This window comes from Camponotus vicinus, unplaced genomic scaffold (genome assembly GCF_025532165.1).
Source record: "Camponotus vicinus isolate PSW18456_S1 unplaced genomic scaffold, iyCamVici1.0 SCAF_6, whole genome shotgun sequence".
NCBI classification, from domain to species: Eukaryota; Metazoa; Arthropoda; class Insecta; order Hymenoptera; family Formicidae; genus Camponotus; species Camponotus vicinus.
The window spans coordinates 14,187,382-14,209,663 of NW_028141978.1; the positions used below are offsets into that span (position 1 = coordinate 14,187,382).

The 22,282-nt window shown below is 31.0% G+C and overlaps 1 protein-coding gene across 4 annotated transcripts in view; it reads right to left on the minus strand.

The window, feature by feature from the left end:
* The window catches only part of LOC145972833 (myelin regulatory factor), a 38,093-nt gene extending 17,228 nt beyond the window's left edge, over positions 1 to 20,865 (minus strand). The window contains exon 1 of one of the 4 annotated variants that reach the window (XM_083101822.1): positions 20,373 to 20,865. In XM_083101822.1, the coding sequence (XP_082957948.1) occupies positions 20,373 to 20,415 (43 nt within the window). In that variant the 5' untranslated portion in view covers positions 20,416 to 20,865. Of the gene's footprint in view, positions 1 to 5,193; positions 5,685 to 20,372 lie in introns of those variants that run through there. The other 3 variants (XM_083101820.1, XM_083101819.1, XM_083101821.1) reach the window with 3 other exon arrangements.
* Positions 20,866 to 22,282: the final 1,417 nt, after the last annotated feature.

Here is a 22,282-nt window from a genome sequence, read left to right on the forward strand (position 1 = left end):
GTTCGTGTGAGGAAAGCATCTATCGTATGAGAAAGAGATTTCAGATAAGAATATTGCACATTACCGTTCTCGACGGTTTTTAGCAAGGGAGAAAGTCGATTTATTAAATGGATACAAACGAATTTCACGGATGATTGCGATTCAAAGACGAACGGAGTGAATAGAACGTCAACGAGCAAGGAAAAAACTGTTCTGCGAACAGCCAAATTTCTTGCAGCTATTCCGTGTTTCCATCGAGACACGTGTCTATTTTTAGATAGAATCGATAGAGAGAAAAATGACTTATTATATATATTTATTATGTTATATCTTTAATTTTCTTCGGGGAAAATTGCGCGAAATTAAACGAGAAGAGATCTAAAAATCGTCGAGGCAGTCATTAGCCTTTTCTCAATCAACGTTAAGACTTTTGATCTTGTTTTGAAATGTAAGAATACCAGCATACACGCACACTTTGTATATGTTAGCGCTTAAGATTACAAGCTAAGCGTTGTAATACGTTACTTCCGGTCAAACATTCATAGACGTTCGAGCATTGGGAGTCGAGAATATAAGGACACTTTGCAAGTGAATAACGAGACATAACGATGCATCGTGTTGTCTCGCCGAATGTTTTTCCGGTCGAGCAATATTAGACTGATATAAAGCTCTTGAAGAATTAGTCTTATCTAATAAAAAATTAAATTTTATTAAAGTAATGAGTTTTATGAAGTAGTAATAATAGTAGTAGCAGCGATAGCAGTTTATCCTATTTTGAAAAAGGATTTATATTCTCTAAGAATATAAAACTAGTAGTATATAAAGTTGTATATAAAGAGAAAAAAGGATTTTCAAAATATATATAATTATAATAATTATAAATAATTATTATATTTTTTTAATAATTATTATTATATAATTATAATTATTATTAATAATTATTATATTTTTTTTTAAATACTTATTTGTCAATATTTCTATTATTCAATATATGTATTTAACAAATGCTTCAAAAGTTTCTTAAAACTATAAATTTGAAATTAATAAAAATAAACAGAATCTTTTTTTTCAATAGTGCTTCTAATTCGAAGGAACGCCTTGGACTTTAAATGTAATAATTCCTTTTTAGAAGTGATTCCTGGTTTTTTGTTAGTGTGCATAATAAAAAGTATCATATATTTTTTTTAAATTAGGTGAATATTGTCCAAGATATGCATGACGATTAACATCTATGAAAAGAAATCGAGGGGTGAGTTACGATGGTAGATGAGTCGTTGCCAACCAGGCCTTTATCGAGGTATCGACCAAACATCGCCCCCGTGATGGGTGGCTATTTAAATGTGAATATCACATTATACCAGATATGCGCCATAGTTATAAATTATCGAGTCAATATCAATATATGAAAATTATAATAATCGATATTATTCTACGTCTTCCAGAAATAAAATTTTTTAATGTGCATACATATAATTTTTAGGGATATATAAATATTTTATATAAATGAATCGAACGATATTTGCACTCCATATACTTTTCTAAAACATTTTTATACAAAAGAATAAAAAAAAATAATTATTGCAGAAAGTTATTATCCACACATTTGTTTGTACATTAAACTTTGAAAATAGATACTTTCGAGAATTAATTAAAATTAAATCGACAAGCACTTTGCGGTAATTTTTTTTGTGACAGAATTATTAAACAATAAGAAATGCAAAAAACACTTATTTTATTTGTAAATTTTAATTAATTACAATATTTGCAATAACGCAAAAGAATGTCAATTTCACTAACAATTATACACATATTCTCTCACTCATAAATTAATTATAACAGAGTGTCTACTCTAATCGTATAAAAAAATCCTTGAACATTTCCTATTATTTCAGGTATTTTTATTTAAAATTCTCGATAAGAAGAATATTTTAAAGAAAATTTTTTTGAAACTTTTTTTTAAAATAAATTTTTTTTATTGAACTTGTTTTTTAATATTTTTTATTCATACAAAAACGGAACCACTTAAGTTTCAAATACTAGATTTACAAATGTACTAAAAAAAACTGAATAGTTTTCGTAAGATAAACATTTATCACTTGCAAAAACATTTTTATTTTATTACTAAAAAATACAACAAAGAATATCCCATATATTCAATATTTTGTTAAAATAGTAAATATATAAACAGAGTTACATATATATTTATAATACAGTTTAAACACATTATTTACATGATTTACCGACCTGCAAGATAAGAACAAAATTATTGAAGACAATTATCAAAATAATCAGAGTAATAAAATCCCAAATTCTCTCTTTTTCAAACGCAAAAGAAATCCTAGAAAAATCCAGATTTTCTATGTTTTTCCAAGCCAGTAGACATCCTGTATGCTAATGTTAATTTTCACTCAAGCGATGCATCCGGTCATTAATAAAGCAATAGCATAATAAAATAATTGCGCCTATTCCAACCGATCGAATCCCGAATAATGCAAGAATGCTCGTATGTAAGCTTTCGATCCATGTATCGACCACTTTCTCCGACGAGGCAAATAGAAATGCACAGTATATACATGTACAAACGGCGACACGTCTATGAAAATTGGCTGGCTTTCATTCTTCGCGATAGAATATACACAACGCGTTTGCATATTCCAGCTGCCGTAATCCACATGACGCTGAAACGCAACATTAACGCGTGTATCTTTACGACACGTGTATTGTCACGATCGTATCGTGAACGGAAGAAGTTAATCGAGACCCAGTTGTCGATTTTGAACCCCTGTTAATCGGAGAATTGATGCAGCTGCCATGTCACGAATCCGACTGGGAGTCCCACCTGAACCCTAAACGATTAGCAGGATGCGTAGCATGTTTTTTTTTTTCACGGCTATTAGAAGCCTTCGAGGGGGAGCTCTTGAACAAGTTGTGGACAGGTGTTAAACCGCCGTTTACGTGCTCATAAACGTATCGATGTATAACGATAACACAACCATGTAAAGTTATTATATATTGTAATACAACAATAAATTCGTTTAAATAGCAGATGTAAAATTATAATAAAAAATTGTTCAACCCACACACATACCTATATCTCACATTGGAAAAAATAGAAGTAACAAATACAAAGTAATATACTTTTAGAAATTAATAATAAAGAGATTTAGAAATTGATTATATACGGATTTAAAATTTTTGAAATTATCTCTCTTTTGAAAATAAAAAAAATGAAAATTAACATTATATTGCCTCTTTAAACTCGATGATGATAACGCTATTTGTTCGACATTGATAACTTTTACGCGCAATATACGAGATATTTACTGACATTTCATGAAAAACATTTGCTTCAATAATGAAGAAATCTATTTGCGAGATATAAAGAAAAATAGTATGATGCATTGACTTCATCAAACATACTGCTATGTATTGTATATGTATATTTTTTATATTGTTTGAAAATACAAATTATTTGCTCTTTTTTATATAAGAGTTTATGTTTTTTTTTTTCGTTTTCTCACGGGAATGTCATAAATTATTGTGTACAATCATGAACTTTACAATTATAATTTGTATTTATAGCAATTTTAATGTTTTATGCTTCATTTTTCCTTTCCTCTTTCTCTTTTTCTTTGATCTTTTAAAATTAATCAAATCTTATCTCCGCCTAAAAAATTCGATGAATGTCTGTTTCTTTATTGTAAACAATTTATACACAGAATATTGTAGATAGACGAATAAAAATATCGTTTTAAATAAGATAGACGAATAAAAATATCGTTTTTTTTAAATTTCTTATTAAAAAATAAACAAATTTTTTTCTTCTCTTGATTTCGAAAATATCGCTCCGAGATATTAAAATGTTTAGTAAACGAAGTCAAATTAATATAATAAAAGAAAATGTTTCATTTAGGAATGTTAGTAATTTCGTAAAAAACTGCTTTTGACAAGTTTGTAGCAATTTAAATCTAATAACAATTTATAGGGCAATTTAAATCTAAATGCTTGAAATCGCGGTCGCCGACTTTTACGTAGATTTTGTATCTTTCGCAGAAAGATTGCCCTCAATCGGCGGTCATTGCTATTGCTGCGTATAATCATCCAACTATGTCCCTTTCTATTTGCAGGGGATCTTAACCCTCATAAAGAATAGCTTGCAAATATTAATCTTACAAATCACAATTCTTAGTATATTAATATATTAATCCAATTTTTTGCAAATCTTTATTGCGTATTTAGAAATATACAAAAATTGTTTTCTTTTCTAAGAGAAAACAATCATTAAAAAAACCAATTTAACTCTTTCATTATTCTTTTCAATATAATTATTTTAAATATATTATTTTTCTTCATATTTTTTTGTCAATATAATACAAAAAATTAAGTACTTACATTTTTAATTTATTTTTTTTTAAGTAACTTTTATTAATGATACTTTTGTGGCAAATATGACATGGATAATTTTTAATTAGTATCAGACCTAATAAATTTTTATTATACATTATTATACATCAGATAATAATAAAATAATTGAATAATTGAAAATTATCCGAAACATGTTTGGTATCATTTTAATCGCAAAAATTTCATTAAAATTAGTATTGAAAAGAAATTAATTAAAAATATTAGAAATATAAGATTTTTATTATATTGCAATAGTGATTAAAATATATTTTTAAAAATTACAAACTGTATTTTTGTATTTATAATAGAGATAATTCATTCAAGTTCAATTTATTATTAATTTTTGGAGAATTTAAATGTAGCAATTAAATATAGTAATTACATAATTATATAGCCAATTGGAATATGATCTACATTTAAAATAGTGGTGGTTAGTTCAAATTTCATCTAAAAAATCAAGAATAATGAAAAATTAATTTGCAATAATCAAAATGTAAAGATTAAATATTTAGGGGAAAAACGGCTTGGTTTTTCATAAAAAACCGTTGATTTTGGAAGGAAAAACATTTTGTTTTTTTTCCTATTTACATCTCTAATAAACTTCATTTACTAAAAAATATAATATCTCGATGCATTTCTAGATGCAATTTTGCAAGAGAAAATATATGCTCACGTTTCTATAAAAAATACGGTATTAAATTTCGATAATTATTGGAATGTACAAGCCACATAAACATCGTGTCTATGACATTTGTAAAATGAAAGAAGCACTTTCTCGCTTACATAAATTATATACTGACACTTTATTACCTGTCACACTGAGCAGTCGGCGAGCGCTCACTTGACTAATAATGTTAACATCTTCATGATGATTTTCCGGATGATTTCGTCCGTTTTGATCATTAGCTTGATGCTGAAGTGCCCATGAAAATTCCATGGTAACGAAATGTTTTAATAAATTTCGATCACTTTCGAAAGATTGTTTATATTGGAAATACCACGTGAATCTTTACATTTTACGTAGCACTTCATAATTTGTTTCTTTCCCGATTTTTTTTGCAGATGTATTATTGAAACATTCGTCACAGATCCGTGATAGAATCCGATATAAAATAGGAATATATTGATGGTACTTTTGATTGAAGCATAAAACTATTTAGTGTCGAGGATCTCTGTAATTATATATCGCAAAAACGAAGACGCAGGTTACTCATGTGATTCTGATTTTTCGGAACAACGAAATACAACAGTCCACGGTAGTTCACGATTTAAGTCTCCTCTATCGGGAGGGCTCCAAGAGTGCCTCCACCATATTCCAAGTATAGTGGGGATTTCCTCTTTGACTGGAGGGCGGCGCTTATTTCGGAAGGGGTGGTTATACGCAACCCCTTTCTTCGAAATGTACTATCACATAAGATATTGTGTGATGCAATTTAAAGGACCAATGTTTCCTTACAAGACGAAAATTAATGCTTCTTCATGCGCTATAAATTAAAAATATAATATAAAGCATAACTTATATGAATATTAAAGAAAAACATGAAAAATTTTTATAGTTATATCGATAAAATTAAAAAAATATAACATTAAATACTTAAATATATAAATAGTCTTTAATATGATTTAGGAAATTGTATATCCTTGAATGTGAATATTAAAATTTTAAGTTTTTTTTTATATTGCTTGCAATTTACGTTTCTTTTCAATTAAATTAATTTTGGAAACTTTTTAATTTTTTTCACAAAAAAATATAAGTAAATTATATAAGAACTTCTTGAATTGAGTAACATTAAAAATTGGCAGAAAATAAATAAATAGTGCATAATAGATAACTCGTTCATTAGAAAAATTTTTGTTATTTTATTTGAAGAAATCTTATTAAGATTAAATTCTTATTAAGATTAAAATTTCAATTATCAAGTAATTAATGTTTAATGTATTTAAAGGATCATTTATATATTAATAAATTATAAAATAATTCAGTACAATATCTGCAAATGAATTTAAAACATTTTAATTTTTATTTTATTATACATTATTCCAAAAAAAGTGGTATTAAAATATAACAAATATTCGCTGATGATTTTTATTAATTTTTTGATATTAATTTCAAATTTTCTCATTCCTAATTTGAACTGATACAAGAGATAAACATATATATCAAAATAAAAGCATAAATATTGGTTTTTAAGATCTTACAAAAAATATTTGTACATTCAAATCATTGTAAATTTCATATGTGGAGTGTGTAAGGAATTTTTAAGTGAATTTTATGTGTGTGTGATCAAGTAAAATAATAAAAAATATCGTGATTTTGTCACATTACATTGATAGATATGAAACAAAAGTAAAATATTAATGGCAACTCTAAAAAAAATCTAGTACCTAGATTTTAAAATTTGATAATCTATAGTTTAGCATATGTTAAGTTAGAGAAATATCTATTTTCTATTTTTTTATTATTTTCCTCTGTGAAATAAATCATCTTTTTCGATTAATTTAAACGCGTCATACGAACAAAACATTAAAGGCAGGTTAATAGATGATCCAATTATTCCATCAGAATTCTTTCGTTGGGAGCACCTGCTGTTCGTACGTCCGTCATTCTGCGCATTGAAAGAGAGAGAGCGAGAGAGAAAGCACGAAACCATTTCTCGTCGCGTGCGTAAATGTTCATGGGTGCGTGTAATCGACACGCATTACGAGTCTGCCCTCGTGTCTCCCGTGTGTTGTATATCAACCCTCCGTTTATGTTACCATTAACGCGACCGGGACCGAGCGAACACATTCCCAGGCTTGATTTTGAAACCCTCGCGATTGAGAAAGGGCGGCGATGGCGGCAGGCCGATAATATGCAAATGTTTGCTCCTGGTTAAACGGTCGTTTATTTATTCATCGTTGACTTACTCAGATTACATTTGTTCGTCGTCATTTCAAATCAGAGTAGATATATCTATTCAAATCTTGTAAAAAAAAATTTCTGATTTTCCCGAGGTATTTTTATTCAAAATTTCAGATAAAGAAAATATTTTAACGATTTCTAATGCGACTTTCTAAGATAATAATTTTTTGTCTAATGCTTTTCACTCATACGAAGGAAAAAGAGGGCATAGAGTCACTTAAGTTTCAAGTGCTAGATTCGCTAATGTAAAAATTGAAAAGAAAATTGAGTGGTTTATAATGTAAACATTTTTCACTTCTACAACATTTTTTTTATCACTAAATATTACAATAAAAAATATGTACTGCATATTCAATATTTTGTTAAAACATTGAATATATAAACAGATACAAATATATACATATTTTAAACATGTAATTCATTGGGCTTATAATATAAGAACAAGATTACCACAGTGAATTTTTAAAAAAATTTTCTGGCTTCCAATAAAATCTTTATACCTGAAAAATCAGAAAATTCCCATTTGGAAATTTTATTGGAATTCTATTACATAAAGATATTCTTTTGTAGCACACATGATATGCGTGTATTACCTACAAAGGTTGCGGCAAGATATGTGGAGCGAGAACGACCGGCTGTTACAAACAATGTTAATTAATCTTGACTTACGTGTATAATTTGCTAAGGCATAAATAACTGTCAAGAAGGTAAAAGGAAAAAATATGAAAATATCTATGATAATAAGGCTTTAGCGAGATGTAACTCGGACACAATAAAATATGCATACTTATGGGATATTATTCCATTTCCGGGAAAATGATTGACACACACATCGATTACATTTTATACATTCATTTCGAAATGTTTATAATCGTCACGTAATTTACTATCCAATATATTTTTTTTAGTTTTATATCATCACGCTTAATTATAATTCTAGAAATCTGCGAGATTGCGTGCACACATGATGCATTCTATCACACTTCTGAGATTCTTATCAGAGTTATAAATTATCCATCATTTTTTTCATGCGCAATGCCATCTGATTTATCACAAGAAGAGAGGAAAGAATATACATTTAAGAAAAAAAGATACACCATATTCACTAATTTTTACAAATTAAAAATACCTAAGTTAGATTAAAATATTTCCTTCCTCAAATATTAAATTAATGCACATTATATTATCAGCAATAACATGATTACGAAGCGAAATTCCAAATCATGACTTTAAGTAAATATCAAACATTGACATTATTCAATTGTTATATAATCTATGTTATATATAATCTGTGCACTATATGTTAATTAATTAAATTTTCTTATTGTAATCTAGATCAAAATAAGAAACACGTATCTTTAATTTTTTTATGGTTGTTAAAAAGATGAAACATTCCCTTGAAAAAAAAAAAAAAGTTTATGTTTATGAATTAATATCGTAAAATGAAAGAGTAAAAAAATGATTTAAATTGAAATTTTATAATTCAAAATGCACTTTATGATATATTTAGATTTTTCAAAAATGGATAATTTTTTAAGTCTCTTTATTTTTAAAAATTCTGTTTTTTTAAGAACATAAATTTAAAGAATATTTTTAAATTTAATATGATAAAATTATTTTCCAAAAAAGTATTTTTGAGTTAAGTATACAGATGCTCTTCGGACACATATCTCGTTACGCACTCGCTCGCTTTATAATAGCAATTTTTTCTTGGGAACTTCTCGCAATAATAATCAAAATAATTATTCAACATATATAATTATGAATAAATTTTCCATACACAAGTATAGTAATATATTTGTTTAAACGATAAAAGAAGAGCCACAGCCGGATGTGTTTGATGATATCAAAGGCTATCATCTAAAATATAGAGATATAAGTATAATGTAAATAAGTCTACTGAGATGCAGCATAATTTTACTAGTAACTTATACATCGTTATATAAACATTAGTATAATTTTATTGTATTAATTAATATGGGAATTTAATACTTAAATATATAAATGCTCTTTAATTTTTATTCTTAACAAAATTGTAGAATTTTTAAAAGTGAAAAGAAAGATAAGTATTTTAAAAAATTTTACATTTCTGAAAAATCTAAAAGTGCCATTGTAAAATGCGTTTTGAGCTATAAAATTTATTTATTACTGTTAAAAGTTTAAGTTACAAATATAATGTGAATGTCTTAATCCTATTTCGATCCCACTTTGAACTGACAACTTTTAGCAATTATCAAAATTAATATATGTCATAAAACTGTTCACGCTACAAAATTACATAAAAAATTTTATAAAAACTACATGTGCGAAATCCGAAAAAATGGCATGTTTCAAGATTCTTTTAACTCTCAATATAATAAAAACATGATAAGCCTGCGAAATGTTCAATTTCTATTTGTATAAAATTTCTATTTGTATAAACTTTTCTGAAAACAATTTTTTACGCAATTTTTTACCTGTTTTCTCGGCACTTGATTTTTATTAGTCCGTTATTACATCCGTTATCCTATTATATTGTACAATATATGTATAAAAAAATTACCCAAAAACAAATAAAATGTGCAAATACTTCTTTTATAATATATATAAAATTATTATTATACTGCGTCTACATCTCGTGCAAATTTCGTGCGCGCGATTATCACCAGATTCAGTTTCAATGAAGCAATTAAAGGCTGCTCACCGATGCAGGTGTCAAAATGATTTATGATTCATAATTGTAGAAGTTAGTAAAGAGAATATATAAAAAAGGGAGGGAGGCATATAAAATTTTCTTCTTTATAATCAAAGCCTGCGAAAATAATCATCGTACAGTAAATTGCAGATGTCATTATCACTGTAGTTAATATCGTTGTAATTATCAAAAGTATGAAAGCCATGATTTTCGAAGTACTACTCTTTGCGAGTCATCGCATACTCGTCTGTCGATTCAAGAAAAATTTCAAAAGATCGTAAAATCCAAGACTCAAAATCCATATGAGCATTGATATTAAATCCAATTCGCATATTATTTAACGATATATTTTGCAATAATTTCGTACTTTCATTAATCTCAACAACCTTATCTTTTATTATGCACACGAATATTACACTAAAAGAGCAAATGTTTTAAATATTTATAATATATAGCATAATTATATAAGATTTCTTCTAATAACAATTTCTTCGAGCAATTTTTGATATCATATATTTTTATATAAGCGAGTTAAAATATTATTCGAATAAACCCCATTTAAAATAAACTAAAAAATAAACTTTGATTATCTATTTTACTCTAAATTTAATTCGCGAAAAACTTTTTTTTAATCGATTAATATTATAACATAAAAATTAAAAGCTGCGACATTTTCGCAAAAATTAATTTTAAATTTATCAAAAACTTATCTTTTAAATAGTACATCCTTTTTAACATACTTCGTTTACGTTTATAATACGTTTTGAGTAGTCTATTTATAATGTACGTTCTGCACAAGTTACGACTTGAAGTTTCAAAAAATAAATGTATGCAATTTTACACCGATAGTAAATTACTTAAGGTCTCACTTGAAATTTGTGCAGTATGAATTGTTATGTTAACCACACCTGTATACCTTTCACTTGACGTATTAGCTTGTGCGATAGTGAACGAACTTGCTCGGTGTACATTGATTTACTTGATCGAATTCAAGAATCCACGAAACGTAAGACGGTAATTAAACATTTTATTATGAGCACATATAAATTTTGTGTAATTTAAAAAATATTTCCACCGATTTCGTTATATTAATATTTTTGTAACAGTGAAAACACACATCTAACATTTTAAACGAAATGAAGAAGATATAGAGACATTCTATGTGTAACATATTAGTGAACAGTTATGTATGTGTCGCAAACTTTGTGTCAAAAAAAATTGCAATTTTATTTTTATAAAAACCTAGATCGACAAAGAAGATCCGATTCATTTTCATTTATTCAAAAAGATAATTATTTTGATAGAAAAGAATGATGCTATAAAAATGCAACATACATGTACATACATATAAAATTTAGAAAATTTTGGATAAAATATATTATAAAAAAAATTATTTTTTTTATATATACAATATTTTAAAAATTTTTTGGTGCAGCTCTCTGAAATAAGATTTTTTGGGTGCAATTCTCTAAAGTGAGATTTTTTTTATTATATCCGTTTTTTAATACTTTTCACTCATACGAAGCAAAAGCACAAAGTCACCTAAGTTTAAAGTGTTAGATTTGCAAACGTACTGAAAAAACAATTAAATAACTTTCGTATTAAGATAAACATTTTTCATGTACATAATTTTTTATTTTTTATCACTAGAGAAATCACAATAAATAATATACATTTTGCACATTTTTATATATTTTTATATTTTATATTTTATATTAAGGCATAAAATATATAAACAACAATAAATATATATTTACTATATATTTTAAACACATAATTTACTTGGCTTGCCGACAAAGCCGATAAGAGCAAAATTATCAAAAAGAAAATTCTGTGAGATTCAATAAAATTCTCTGATTTTGTAGACACAAAAGAAATTCCTGAGTGTTTTAAATTTTCCGTATTTTTCCAAAAAGCAGACACCCTGTAAATAATCGAACGATGGAATTGCTTCTACGAGTTTCTCCGGGTTAGAATTTTTTCGCGATTTGTAGTTTGAAAAAATAAATAAATATTTAAATTTACTCTCGATCGCCGATACACAAACGATAGATTTACGTTGGGAATTGCGTGTGGCAGTGCGTTTAATCCAAATGCCTGACCTCATCCACACATCGCTCAACCATGACACACTCGCCTACGAGCGCAAATGTTATTGCCAAAGCAATAAATATGGTAATACGTCTTAATGTGGGTGTGCGTACGTATGTATTCACGGAATAAAACAGATGCGTGTGCTCGAGCACTGGAGAGAGAGATTATTGGTCGCGCTTATGTATGTACGTATTATAAATCGGCATAAATCCTGGAAGGAAAGGATCTAAAAAAATGAGGACGTGCGAGCGAGAAAACTTAGCGTGACTCGAACGAGAGACACGACATCGGGACATCAACAGAAAACAGCCGGGGCCATGTTTCTCCTGTAATAACCACGTTCTCTACCTCATCGCGACCGTGCGCATGTTGAACCACGTCTCATTGTATGTCACTGATATTCAGCCCAAAGCATATCGTTTTGTTATCGTATAATAGTCTCCTTGGAGAATTCGCGAGCAACGTTAGCAAGCCAGTCCTCGGGATCGATAAGCTCACGGAATTTTTACGGGGACTGGAGTGTATTCTCACTTTTATGTACACGATGAGCTTGAGAATTTTTTGATTCTCTCTCGCATCTATAGATATTATTTTGCAATTGTGTAACTAGCGAAATAATAATGATTGATAGTCAGATATAAGCATTAATATTTTCGTAAAACACACGCTTACACACACAATGCGGAGAGAAAAGGCGAATGATTCCCACAGTGATACGCCCCCTGAACTTTAGCTCATGGAATTCATCGGCTTTCACTAGCCACTGCGCCACTTTATGATGATACGATTAAATATAAACATCGACATGACGTTAGAATTAAATTAATTAAATGTTAAGCTCTTCTTTCTGAACTGACGACAAATAAGAACGACAAGCTAATTATTTCTATCACGTTTTTGAATTTTCCCAAGGATTACTCCAAAATTAAATTAAAAATCACCATTTATAATATGTAAAAGATTTTTAAGGATCAACAGCAAAAACTTAACAGTAATTGTTAAAAAAGTTTTCTTAAGCTCAAGACATGTAACTGTATAAATTATTTAAGTCATATAACATTATATATTTAAAAAAAATAATAAATATATATTTAGCTAAATTTAAAAAAATGCTTTGCTAATTTATAGCAAAAAAAATTGCATTGTAAAATATTTTAATTAAAATATCCAAAATATATATCCCTAATAACATCGCATATAGGTATATGTAATAGCAAAAATATTAAATATATTTAATAAAATATTTATATATACTTGATTCCTTAACGTCTTAAATTTTTCATTGCAAAATTAAAAAAAAGTATATATTTGATCCAACTTCATATACAAAATACCTATTGATGGAGCATATGTTTTTTACTTATTAGAGATAGATCTCATTTTATATTCATTAATTTCAGCATCAAAAATTATAAATTATTCTCAATACTTGGACAACGCTCAGAAAACAGTTAAAGCAGATTTTAAAGAATCCTAATGAAAAGACTCATCATTTCCTTCAGTTTATGCTCGCAACCTGCATAGAATGTTTGTACATTGAACAATCATGTCGGCAACAGCAATGATTCGCAAGTCACAAAAGTAGTCCATACATCCTCTCTCTTGCATTATAAACAATCTCCCATGAAAATCTAGAGCAGCTAGTGCAGTTAAAGTCCGCGATGACGCGTTTATCTGCGCGTATAGCTAGGACCATTATTTGCTGCAAATGGAAACATTATTGCCATTCAAACTTGTAATAGATCGAGTCACGGCTCTATTTAATAATTAATAGACACTTAGTGACTTTATAAATTTAGCGGTTTTACGATAACGTGTTATGTAAATCTTATTTGAGTTCTAAATGATTAATTAATTTGATAATTTAGTTGTGTATCTAATCTCCTCCGGATGAAGAAAATCCAAAACAACATTGTTGATTAGAGAGAGAAAACTTTTAATTATAAAGCTCCGTTTAATTTACGCATGTTAGAAAAGGAATCTCAAGAAATTTATTACAAGTACCACTAATTTTTTTCGTCAAGTGCTACAAAAACATGCTTGGTAAAACTTTCAACTTTCGCTTTTGATAACAGCATTGCAAAAACTACATCAGCAATAATTATAATTATTGCATATCAACCATAATTGCGAAAACTTGTTCAAATGGAAAAAGGCTTTGTAGCAAAATTTATTGCACTGCAAATACTAAGATATTCAAGATGTGTGTTACATTAATAATATTATAAATTCAAACAAAAATATTAATGATAATAGGGCTATTACACATGCACTTTCCATCACGTGTATTTTATTCATTTCGTGATACTTGAACAAGAAAATATATGCGAGTGATCGTTGATCGTGACGCCTACCAGAATCAAAGAGACTTACCATCGATTAAACAAATCGCCCCATTATGTCTCAGACACGTGTCTATGTTTACGAGATTCACAATATGTTTACGATGCCTCCATTATATATATAAACGCACACAATATTTTTTCTCATAAAAATTTAAAAGCCTGACATAATTTTGTATGTTCTATAATTAGTAAACAAAAGTCTATAATGTAATTATAATTTGTGTTGTTACATAATAATTAAAAATAAGGAATATTATAAATTAGAAATATGTATACTAAAATAGTGTCTGTATATTTAATATTGAGTATTTTTAAATCTTATATGAACATTTCAAATCTTACAAGGTACATAGATTTTCTCTCTCGTATTTTATTATTAATTACTAATTTATTTTATATAAATTAAAATTTATTAATTACTAATTTATTTTATATAAATTAAAATTTATATAAAATATAATTCCACATAGGGGATCCCTCAAATCCTTTGAACAGCGAACTCTTACACGACTACAGCGCCCTCATCTAATCCTCATCCCGTATCTCTCTCTATCACGTTATTTATAAAGAAGATGCACTGCTTTTTCCACTCTACTTTACCGATATTTCAGGTACATTCGGACTGAAATTTTCGGAAGAATGCCATTTATTAATTAGGCAATTAAATTCAGTTTTTATAGTTCAACAATGTTCTACAGTGCAGTACACAATCGTGAAAGCTACTGTTTTATGCATAAAAGCTATAAAACTTTTATAAGAAGCTAATATTTGTACAAATTGACAGCTCTGACACCATATTGATTTAAGAAGTCGATAAATAAAAATGTAATTTTATACTTATTTTCTTTCTCAATATAAAATCTCATACTGTATAGAGTTTTCACGTGTCCGTTTGCGTGTATGCTTCAATTCTGGAGAAGGATTTTTAATTCTATACAGGCAATAAAAAATGGCACACTTCCGAAAATTACGGTGTTTTTGTCGGTAAAAAAGCTATAAAACTTTTATAAGAAGCTAATATTTGTACAAATTGACAGCTCTGACACCATATTGATTTAAGAAGTCGATAAATAAAAATGTAATTTTATACTTATTTTCTTTCTCAATATAAAATCTCATACTGTATAGAGTTTTCGCTTTGTAGCGTTTGTACGCTTGAGGGATCCCCTTAATTTTACTCTTCAAAAACATTGTAGAGAACAAAAGATTCGATGTATAGAAATTTTTTTCTTAAATTTTCTCGAAAAGAAAAAGAAGAAAACTTGTCAAATTAAGAGTTGATGCATGAAATAAGCGACAATCTTTCAGAAAGAAGACATTACTCATCGTACGACATTTTAAATACGGAGTTTTATATACGTGTTGCGTGTAAAAAGGTAACAATACACACTTGCTATAGTAACAATAAACTCTACTCTCCTCCACACGACGTTGCGAGAAGAGCGCGCATGCCCGAGCTTTTCGCGAAAGGCGGACCCGCGCAGCTTTTCATCGACCAATGTGCTTTCGTGGGTGGCACAGGTCGTCCTCTGGCTTGCGCGGCATCCTAAACGGCCATGCTATGCGCGACGAAATCCCATAATTCATCCGCGTGCTTCAACTATTGCCGTTAAGCTCGCGGCGATCGAACTCGGCTTTCATTATCGTTTTATTTAAGTTCGTCGCAAACGTTCGTCGTGGTCGAAAATAAATTTTAGGTCGCGATCGATGGAAGGGAACCCGGCGAGATCGCCCCCCCTCCTCCCCCTCCCCCTCCTTCGGACGAATCTCATCGATACAATCAGTAAAATAATCGCGTATAAAAATAATTCGCAGGCAATTCGATTAAACTTCGAAGCGAGGAAATGCGAAGGACACAAGGGTCAAGTTTCGATTAATTAAAAAAAAAAAAGATAAGTCACTAATAAATAATCGTAATTGCAGTAGAGCTTTCGGAGCAAATAGGTATTGCGAGAATTTTCGACTTGCCCAAGTACATAAGTAGTAAATTGATTCTCCCGATAACACACAGCGTTTATTACAATTTATGACTGCTATTATTATATCGAGTGTAATAAACTACACAACTTATGAACCACTTGCTACACTATTTATAAACGAATCGGATGAATGTGAAATTCAGCAGTATTACATTCATTACTCTAATCTCTCTTTCACAGGAGAAAAGCTACTCCAATAAATAACCTGGATGCCTTTTCTGGAAAAATACGATAGAATCCTGGAATTCTCATGGAATTGAAAATTTTTTTAAATTTTAAATTTTAAAAAATTTTTTTAAATTCTCTCTTTCATAATTTTGCTTTCATATTGCAAACAGTCAGACAAGCAAAATTATATTAAAATTTATTTTAGAAAATTGCATTAAAAGATCTTTAAAAAATATTCCCTTCATCTGGAATTTTAAACAAAAATACTTGAAAGATCAGGGATTTTCTTACAAAATTTGAGTGTATAAAATATTTGAATAAATACAATAAAATAAAAAGATTATACACGTACACTTCCTTTCCCCGATTTTCCTCACAATTGTGAAATTTACTTAATATTAATGTATAAAGCAGTGAGAATGTAAAGAAGAATTAAATATTTATTACTGTATGATGGTGTTTCATCATATTATCGGCTGGAATAAATAAATAACTTGAAACGTGGAAATAAAATTAGGTCACATTCCATCTTTTTATTCGTGTTTAATCATTATGCAAGTCGCATCTTTCACGATACGTTCTGTCACATATATGTAAAAGCAAGCGCGCAGTACATATGAATGTTACATTACCAACTGATTTTCTCAGTTGTACAAAGTAACTGAAGTGGATGATTCACTAAATGACGCGTTCTTATTAATTGCATTCTATTTGAAAAGTAGGCAGATTAAAGACACAAAAGACAGATGTGACTCCTGAAAGAATGACAGGAGCGTGGTCGAGAAAAAAAATATTCTTTCTAGGATAGACAGGTGGACATTCTCAAAAAGTGAATGCATAGTAACGATACATTGCCCGTCTTGGTATAGGTTGTACTGTGAATTATCAAGCCATTAATTCCAAATAAACGGAAAAGCACATTCACCACGCGACTTTCACTATCGGTTCGCAACAGCAGCCAGCAGTAGTAGAAAGAACAGTGGAATAGTTGACGAATAGGCTGGAAAACAGCATTTGAATGCTGACAGTGCGCGGGAGAAAAAAAAGAAGAGACAAAAAATTTATATGCAACGCGGCTGGAAAAGTATCTCATAATTACTACCATAAAGATTGAGCCTTATATGACTAATGCAGTCCCTGACATTTCAGAAAAAAACACTTTCTAAGTCTTGAAAATTCTCATCTAATTTTGCAACAAGTATTATATAAGAGGTTTCCTTTGTTGCGATTAAAAAATTAAACATAATAATAATCCCATCTTTATTAATTTCCGTATAATTGAATTAAATTCATTCATAAGCTCCGATTTTTTTAGGGTTTCTTTTTTTTAAATCGCCGTCGAAAAAACTTGACGCGATGACAAAGCTCCGTTTCAAAGATTATACCACTAAACGAGACGGAGATACATCCATCCAGAGAGAAGAGAGAGACGTTACGCGCGTTACAACCTCCGACCTACATAAAGAATGCCACGCTGGACTCGTTACAGGTGAATGCACTCGGCGTAGAACACGCGGTAAATCGTGAGTGCACACGAAGAAAATACAAATATCTGCGAAGGACCGAGATGTATCGACTCGAAGGATGTCCGAAGTTTTGCGAGCTGTAATCGCGCAATTATTGGACAGAGAGACATATTCGATGCTTTCGAGGGTGCGGAGAAAATCGACGCGAGGCATTAAACTAAGAAGTGCGTAACAAGTAACGCGAAGGTGATTTTTCCACGAGTAGAGGGGGTGGGGGAACCGCAGTCAAGGACAAAGTAGGATAAGCGGTACGATTTTCCTCCTTTAATCCTCATACAGCAATCTACTACTCATGCACATCCTAATTGATTCTTCAAATTATGCTTTGAGTGAAATTATTGTCGACTTGTGGTCCGTAAGATTCTTTTTTTTCAATTATTCGACAAAATTGTAAGTAAAAAAATTGGAAGTTTGAAATATGGAGGCAGAGGATTCTCATTATTTCGCTTAAAAAATGTTCAATCTCGGACGAATTCACCGAGCAACAAGAAACACGTGTTCGGTTGACAACTGCGTTCTATTGATAAATATAGAAGAAAGAAAAACTCAAAATCGACTGAATGATCTCCCAGGTAGCAAGCACACGTCATTTTGACGTTTCAAATTGGTCATTCACTGACTATTCTTGACGTCACGAGTTGACGTTTTTATGACGTAAAAGTGACGGTCTAATGTCACAGATTTTTGACGTCATGACCTGTACCGCATTTTGACGTCGTAAAATGTACATATTTTGACGCCTTTTTCTTAGCATAATAATGTATTTAATAGCGTTGTCGAATAAAGCAGATTAACCGATTCGAGAGCATTATTGAACAATTACATCCAGGTAGGAAGCACACGTCATTTTGACGTTTTAAATTGATCATACACTGACTATTCTTGACATCACGAGCTGACGTTTTTATGACGTAAAAGTGACGGTCTAATGTCACAGATTCTTGACGTTATGACATGTACCATATTTTGACGTCTTTTTCTTAGCATAATGTATTTAATAGCATTGTCGAATAAAGCAGATTAACCGATTCGGGAGCATCATTGAACAATTACAGCCATTCTATTCTTCAGAGGAATCTCGGATCGATTAAATTGCTTTATTTGAAAACGCTGGGAGACACAAATATGGTAAGAAAATAGGTCACAGGTTTTATATTTGTTATTATTATTTTATTTAAACATAAATAAACTTACTTTATATCATATAAAATTTCAACAAACATCTTCCGTTGCTGCGTTTTATATTTTGCCAATCAACTGTATTATTAAAAAATGTGTATATTTTTTGGCACTTTAATTACACTCGATTGATATAGCTAATATTTTCACAGGGCACTAATTTAATGAACACTTGAGTGGTTAAGCAAAATGAGTCGTGCACAGATAAACGCATGCGTCGAAAGAAAAATTGTTAAAGTCTGATCGCGAAAGTCATGTTGTATAAAAAATTGTAAAAGATTTTTTTATAGGATGTACTAACTAATCGTATTAATAATAAAATAATCGTCAATTCATGACTGAAATATAATGTCAAAATAATGTTATATCAAGACGTCAATATAAAGTCGTGTAATAAATCAGTCATTTTGGCGACATATGACCAAAAATGACCAGTTTGGAACGTCAAAATGACGTATGCTTGCTACCTAGGCTGTGCAAAACCGGCTCTCCTCGTTCTCTCTCTAAACGAGAAGTGACGCAAAAAGCAAAACGGAATAGGAACCTCGCCAGCGGCAATCGAGTCCTTAGACCGCGTTGCTTCCGGCCCCACCACGTTTCACGTGCTGCCAATTCCACGAATCGTATTCCATCGCTTTCGATTCCAGGCATCGTTGGACCAACGACGCATCGTTCGGTTGCTCCTCTTAACTGTAACCACGTTGAAGGATGAAGACGCATCCGGTGCGCGTTTAAGGTCAATGTACGCGCTTACGCGTGGCCGAGGAAGAGCGTAGCCGAGCTGCACGATAACGGTGTCGATGTCAAATTCGCGCGACATTCCGCGTAAGCTGTCACCATGTTAGCTCGTTCGCGATCCGCGCTTAACCGTCCACGAATCACGACTCAGAAAATGCGCGGTACCGTTATTAAAGACACGACAGCGTAGTAGACCCGTACAGTACAGACCATTGTTGTTACACTGCAGCAATATTGCTGCAATGTAACAACAATGGTCTGTGCTGTACGGGGAAGGTCGTCTCGAGTCACGCAGGAAAGAAGCAATAAAGAAAGAGGAGAGACGACGTTCGAGATTTACGACGATCGGCCGCGTAAGGAGGAAAAGACGCGCAGGAAACTCACCGAGAATCGCCTGGAGGGTCTGCTCGTCCCCGTCCACGTCCATACCTCCGCCGTGGATGGTCGTCGAAGCCCGTTGCTGCGGACCCGATCAACGGGCCCCATTCCGCGACGTTCCGGCCGCGACGAGGACTCGCTCCGTCGCGATGTCCCACATAGCCAGAGCGAATCGCGAACCCAAAAGTCCTGCGCGAGACCTCGCTCCTTTTCTCTCTTTCTTTCTTTCTTTCTTTCTCTCTCTCTCTCTCTCTCGCTCGCTCTCACTACCAATCCGGTCGGACACGAGCGGGATCAACTACCGACTACGCATATCGATACACGGCGAGCACAAGCATTTCGCGCCAGCGATCGTTTCAGCGCGTTCCGCTTTTCCGTTCGCGACGACGCGAGCAACAGCCACGGGATGTTGCCAGTCGCGGTCCTGTCAGTCGGCGAACTGTTCCGCGAGTCGCTCGAGTCGCGGTAATACCGTGTCACGGACTAAAATCCGAGCCTCGCGCGCGAGAGACGTAATGCAACGCGCACACGTACATGCACGCGGATCCCGCGTGTGTGTGTACGTACGCGAGCAAGGCCGTGTCTACTTGTCGCGGGACCCCGAGCGCGTTGGTACCTTTCCAAGTTGAGCTTATTAATTCCCATACAGCACAGAAAATTGCAGCAATATTGCAATGTTATAACAATATTAATAATATTGCTGCAATATTCTGTGCTATATGGGTTGCAGCAATATTATTAATATTGTTGTAACATTGCAGTAATATTGCTGTATGGATTGTTATCGGCGTGATTATAAAACAAAAAACTCTTATTGCAGTTGCATTGTTGACACCCCATACAGCACCGAAAGATTGCAAAAACGTTGCATAGACCTAACATTGAAACATTGTAATATTGCATAGAAATTGCGAAATGTTTCTGCAACATTACTGCAAGCTTGCAGCAACGTTGAAATGTCCGCCCTCAGAAATATTACAATGTAAGATTGTAGTAATGTTACGGTGCAACGTATTTGCAATATTAAAACGCGTTTTGCTATTGCAAATCCAGACCGTTTTAAATTTAATAAATAAACTTTGAAAATATAAAGAAATGTTTAAGAAAGATAGGAAAAAAAAAACATTTACCGCCTTTGAAAAAAAATATCTATTAGTGTTTTTTATCAAATATGTCTTATTAAATATTTATCTCAATAATATACATACAATTATTTTACATACACTCGGTACCAGAACATTTTAATACGTGCAATAAATGAATTATTTCCCATTTACCGATTCAATGAAGAAAAATCCGTTTAATATTCTGAATCCCAACGAGGGATCTAGATTATTAAACAAATTATTTGTTTAATAATCTAGATCCCTTATTAGGATTCAGAATATTAAATAAATCAAGTCAGTTTATCAGAAATTTAACTGACACAAGACAAAAAATATAATTACTACATTAGTCCTTTGTAGGCCTTATATCCACTTTAGATGAAAATTCAAATACGAGTTAGTTAAGTTTGGTGTCGCCACATAGCGGCAAGTAAAGAAACACATGTTATACATTTTCGCTATGTTAAAATGTTGCTGCAACATTGCCAAAGTAATATTACAAAATAATGTCTCTGCAATATTTCTGCAGCATTACACTGCTATGTGCAATGTTGTAACATTGCAGCAATGTTGATGCAAGCTTCTGTGCTGTATGGGACGTTATCCTAATTTTTGCTTACGTTCAATGGAAACTTGCGTTTAATTAAAGAGGTACTTCGATGACAGAACAGAAGGGGATAGTCTTGTATAAATTATTTATTATTATTAAATTTGAATTTGAGACGGAAAGCTTTTGAGAAAAATTTTGTGATAAATATAATAAATCTATTTGCAAATTTATGTACAATTGAACATTAATTGATGAACATA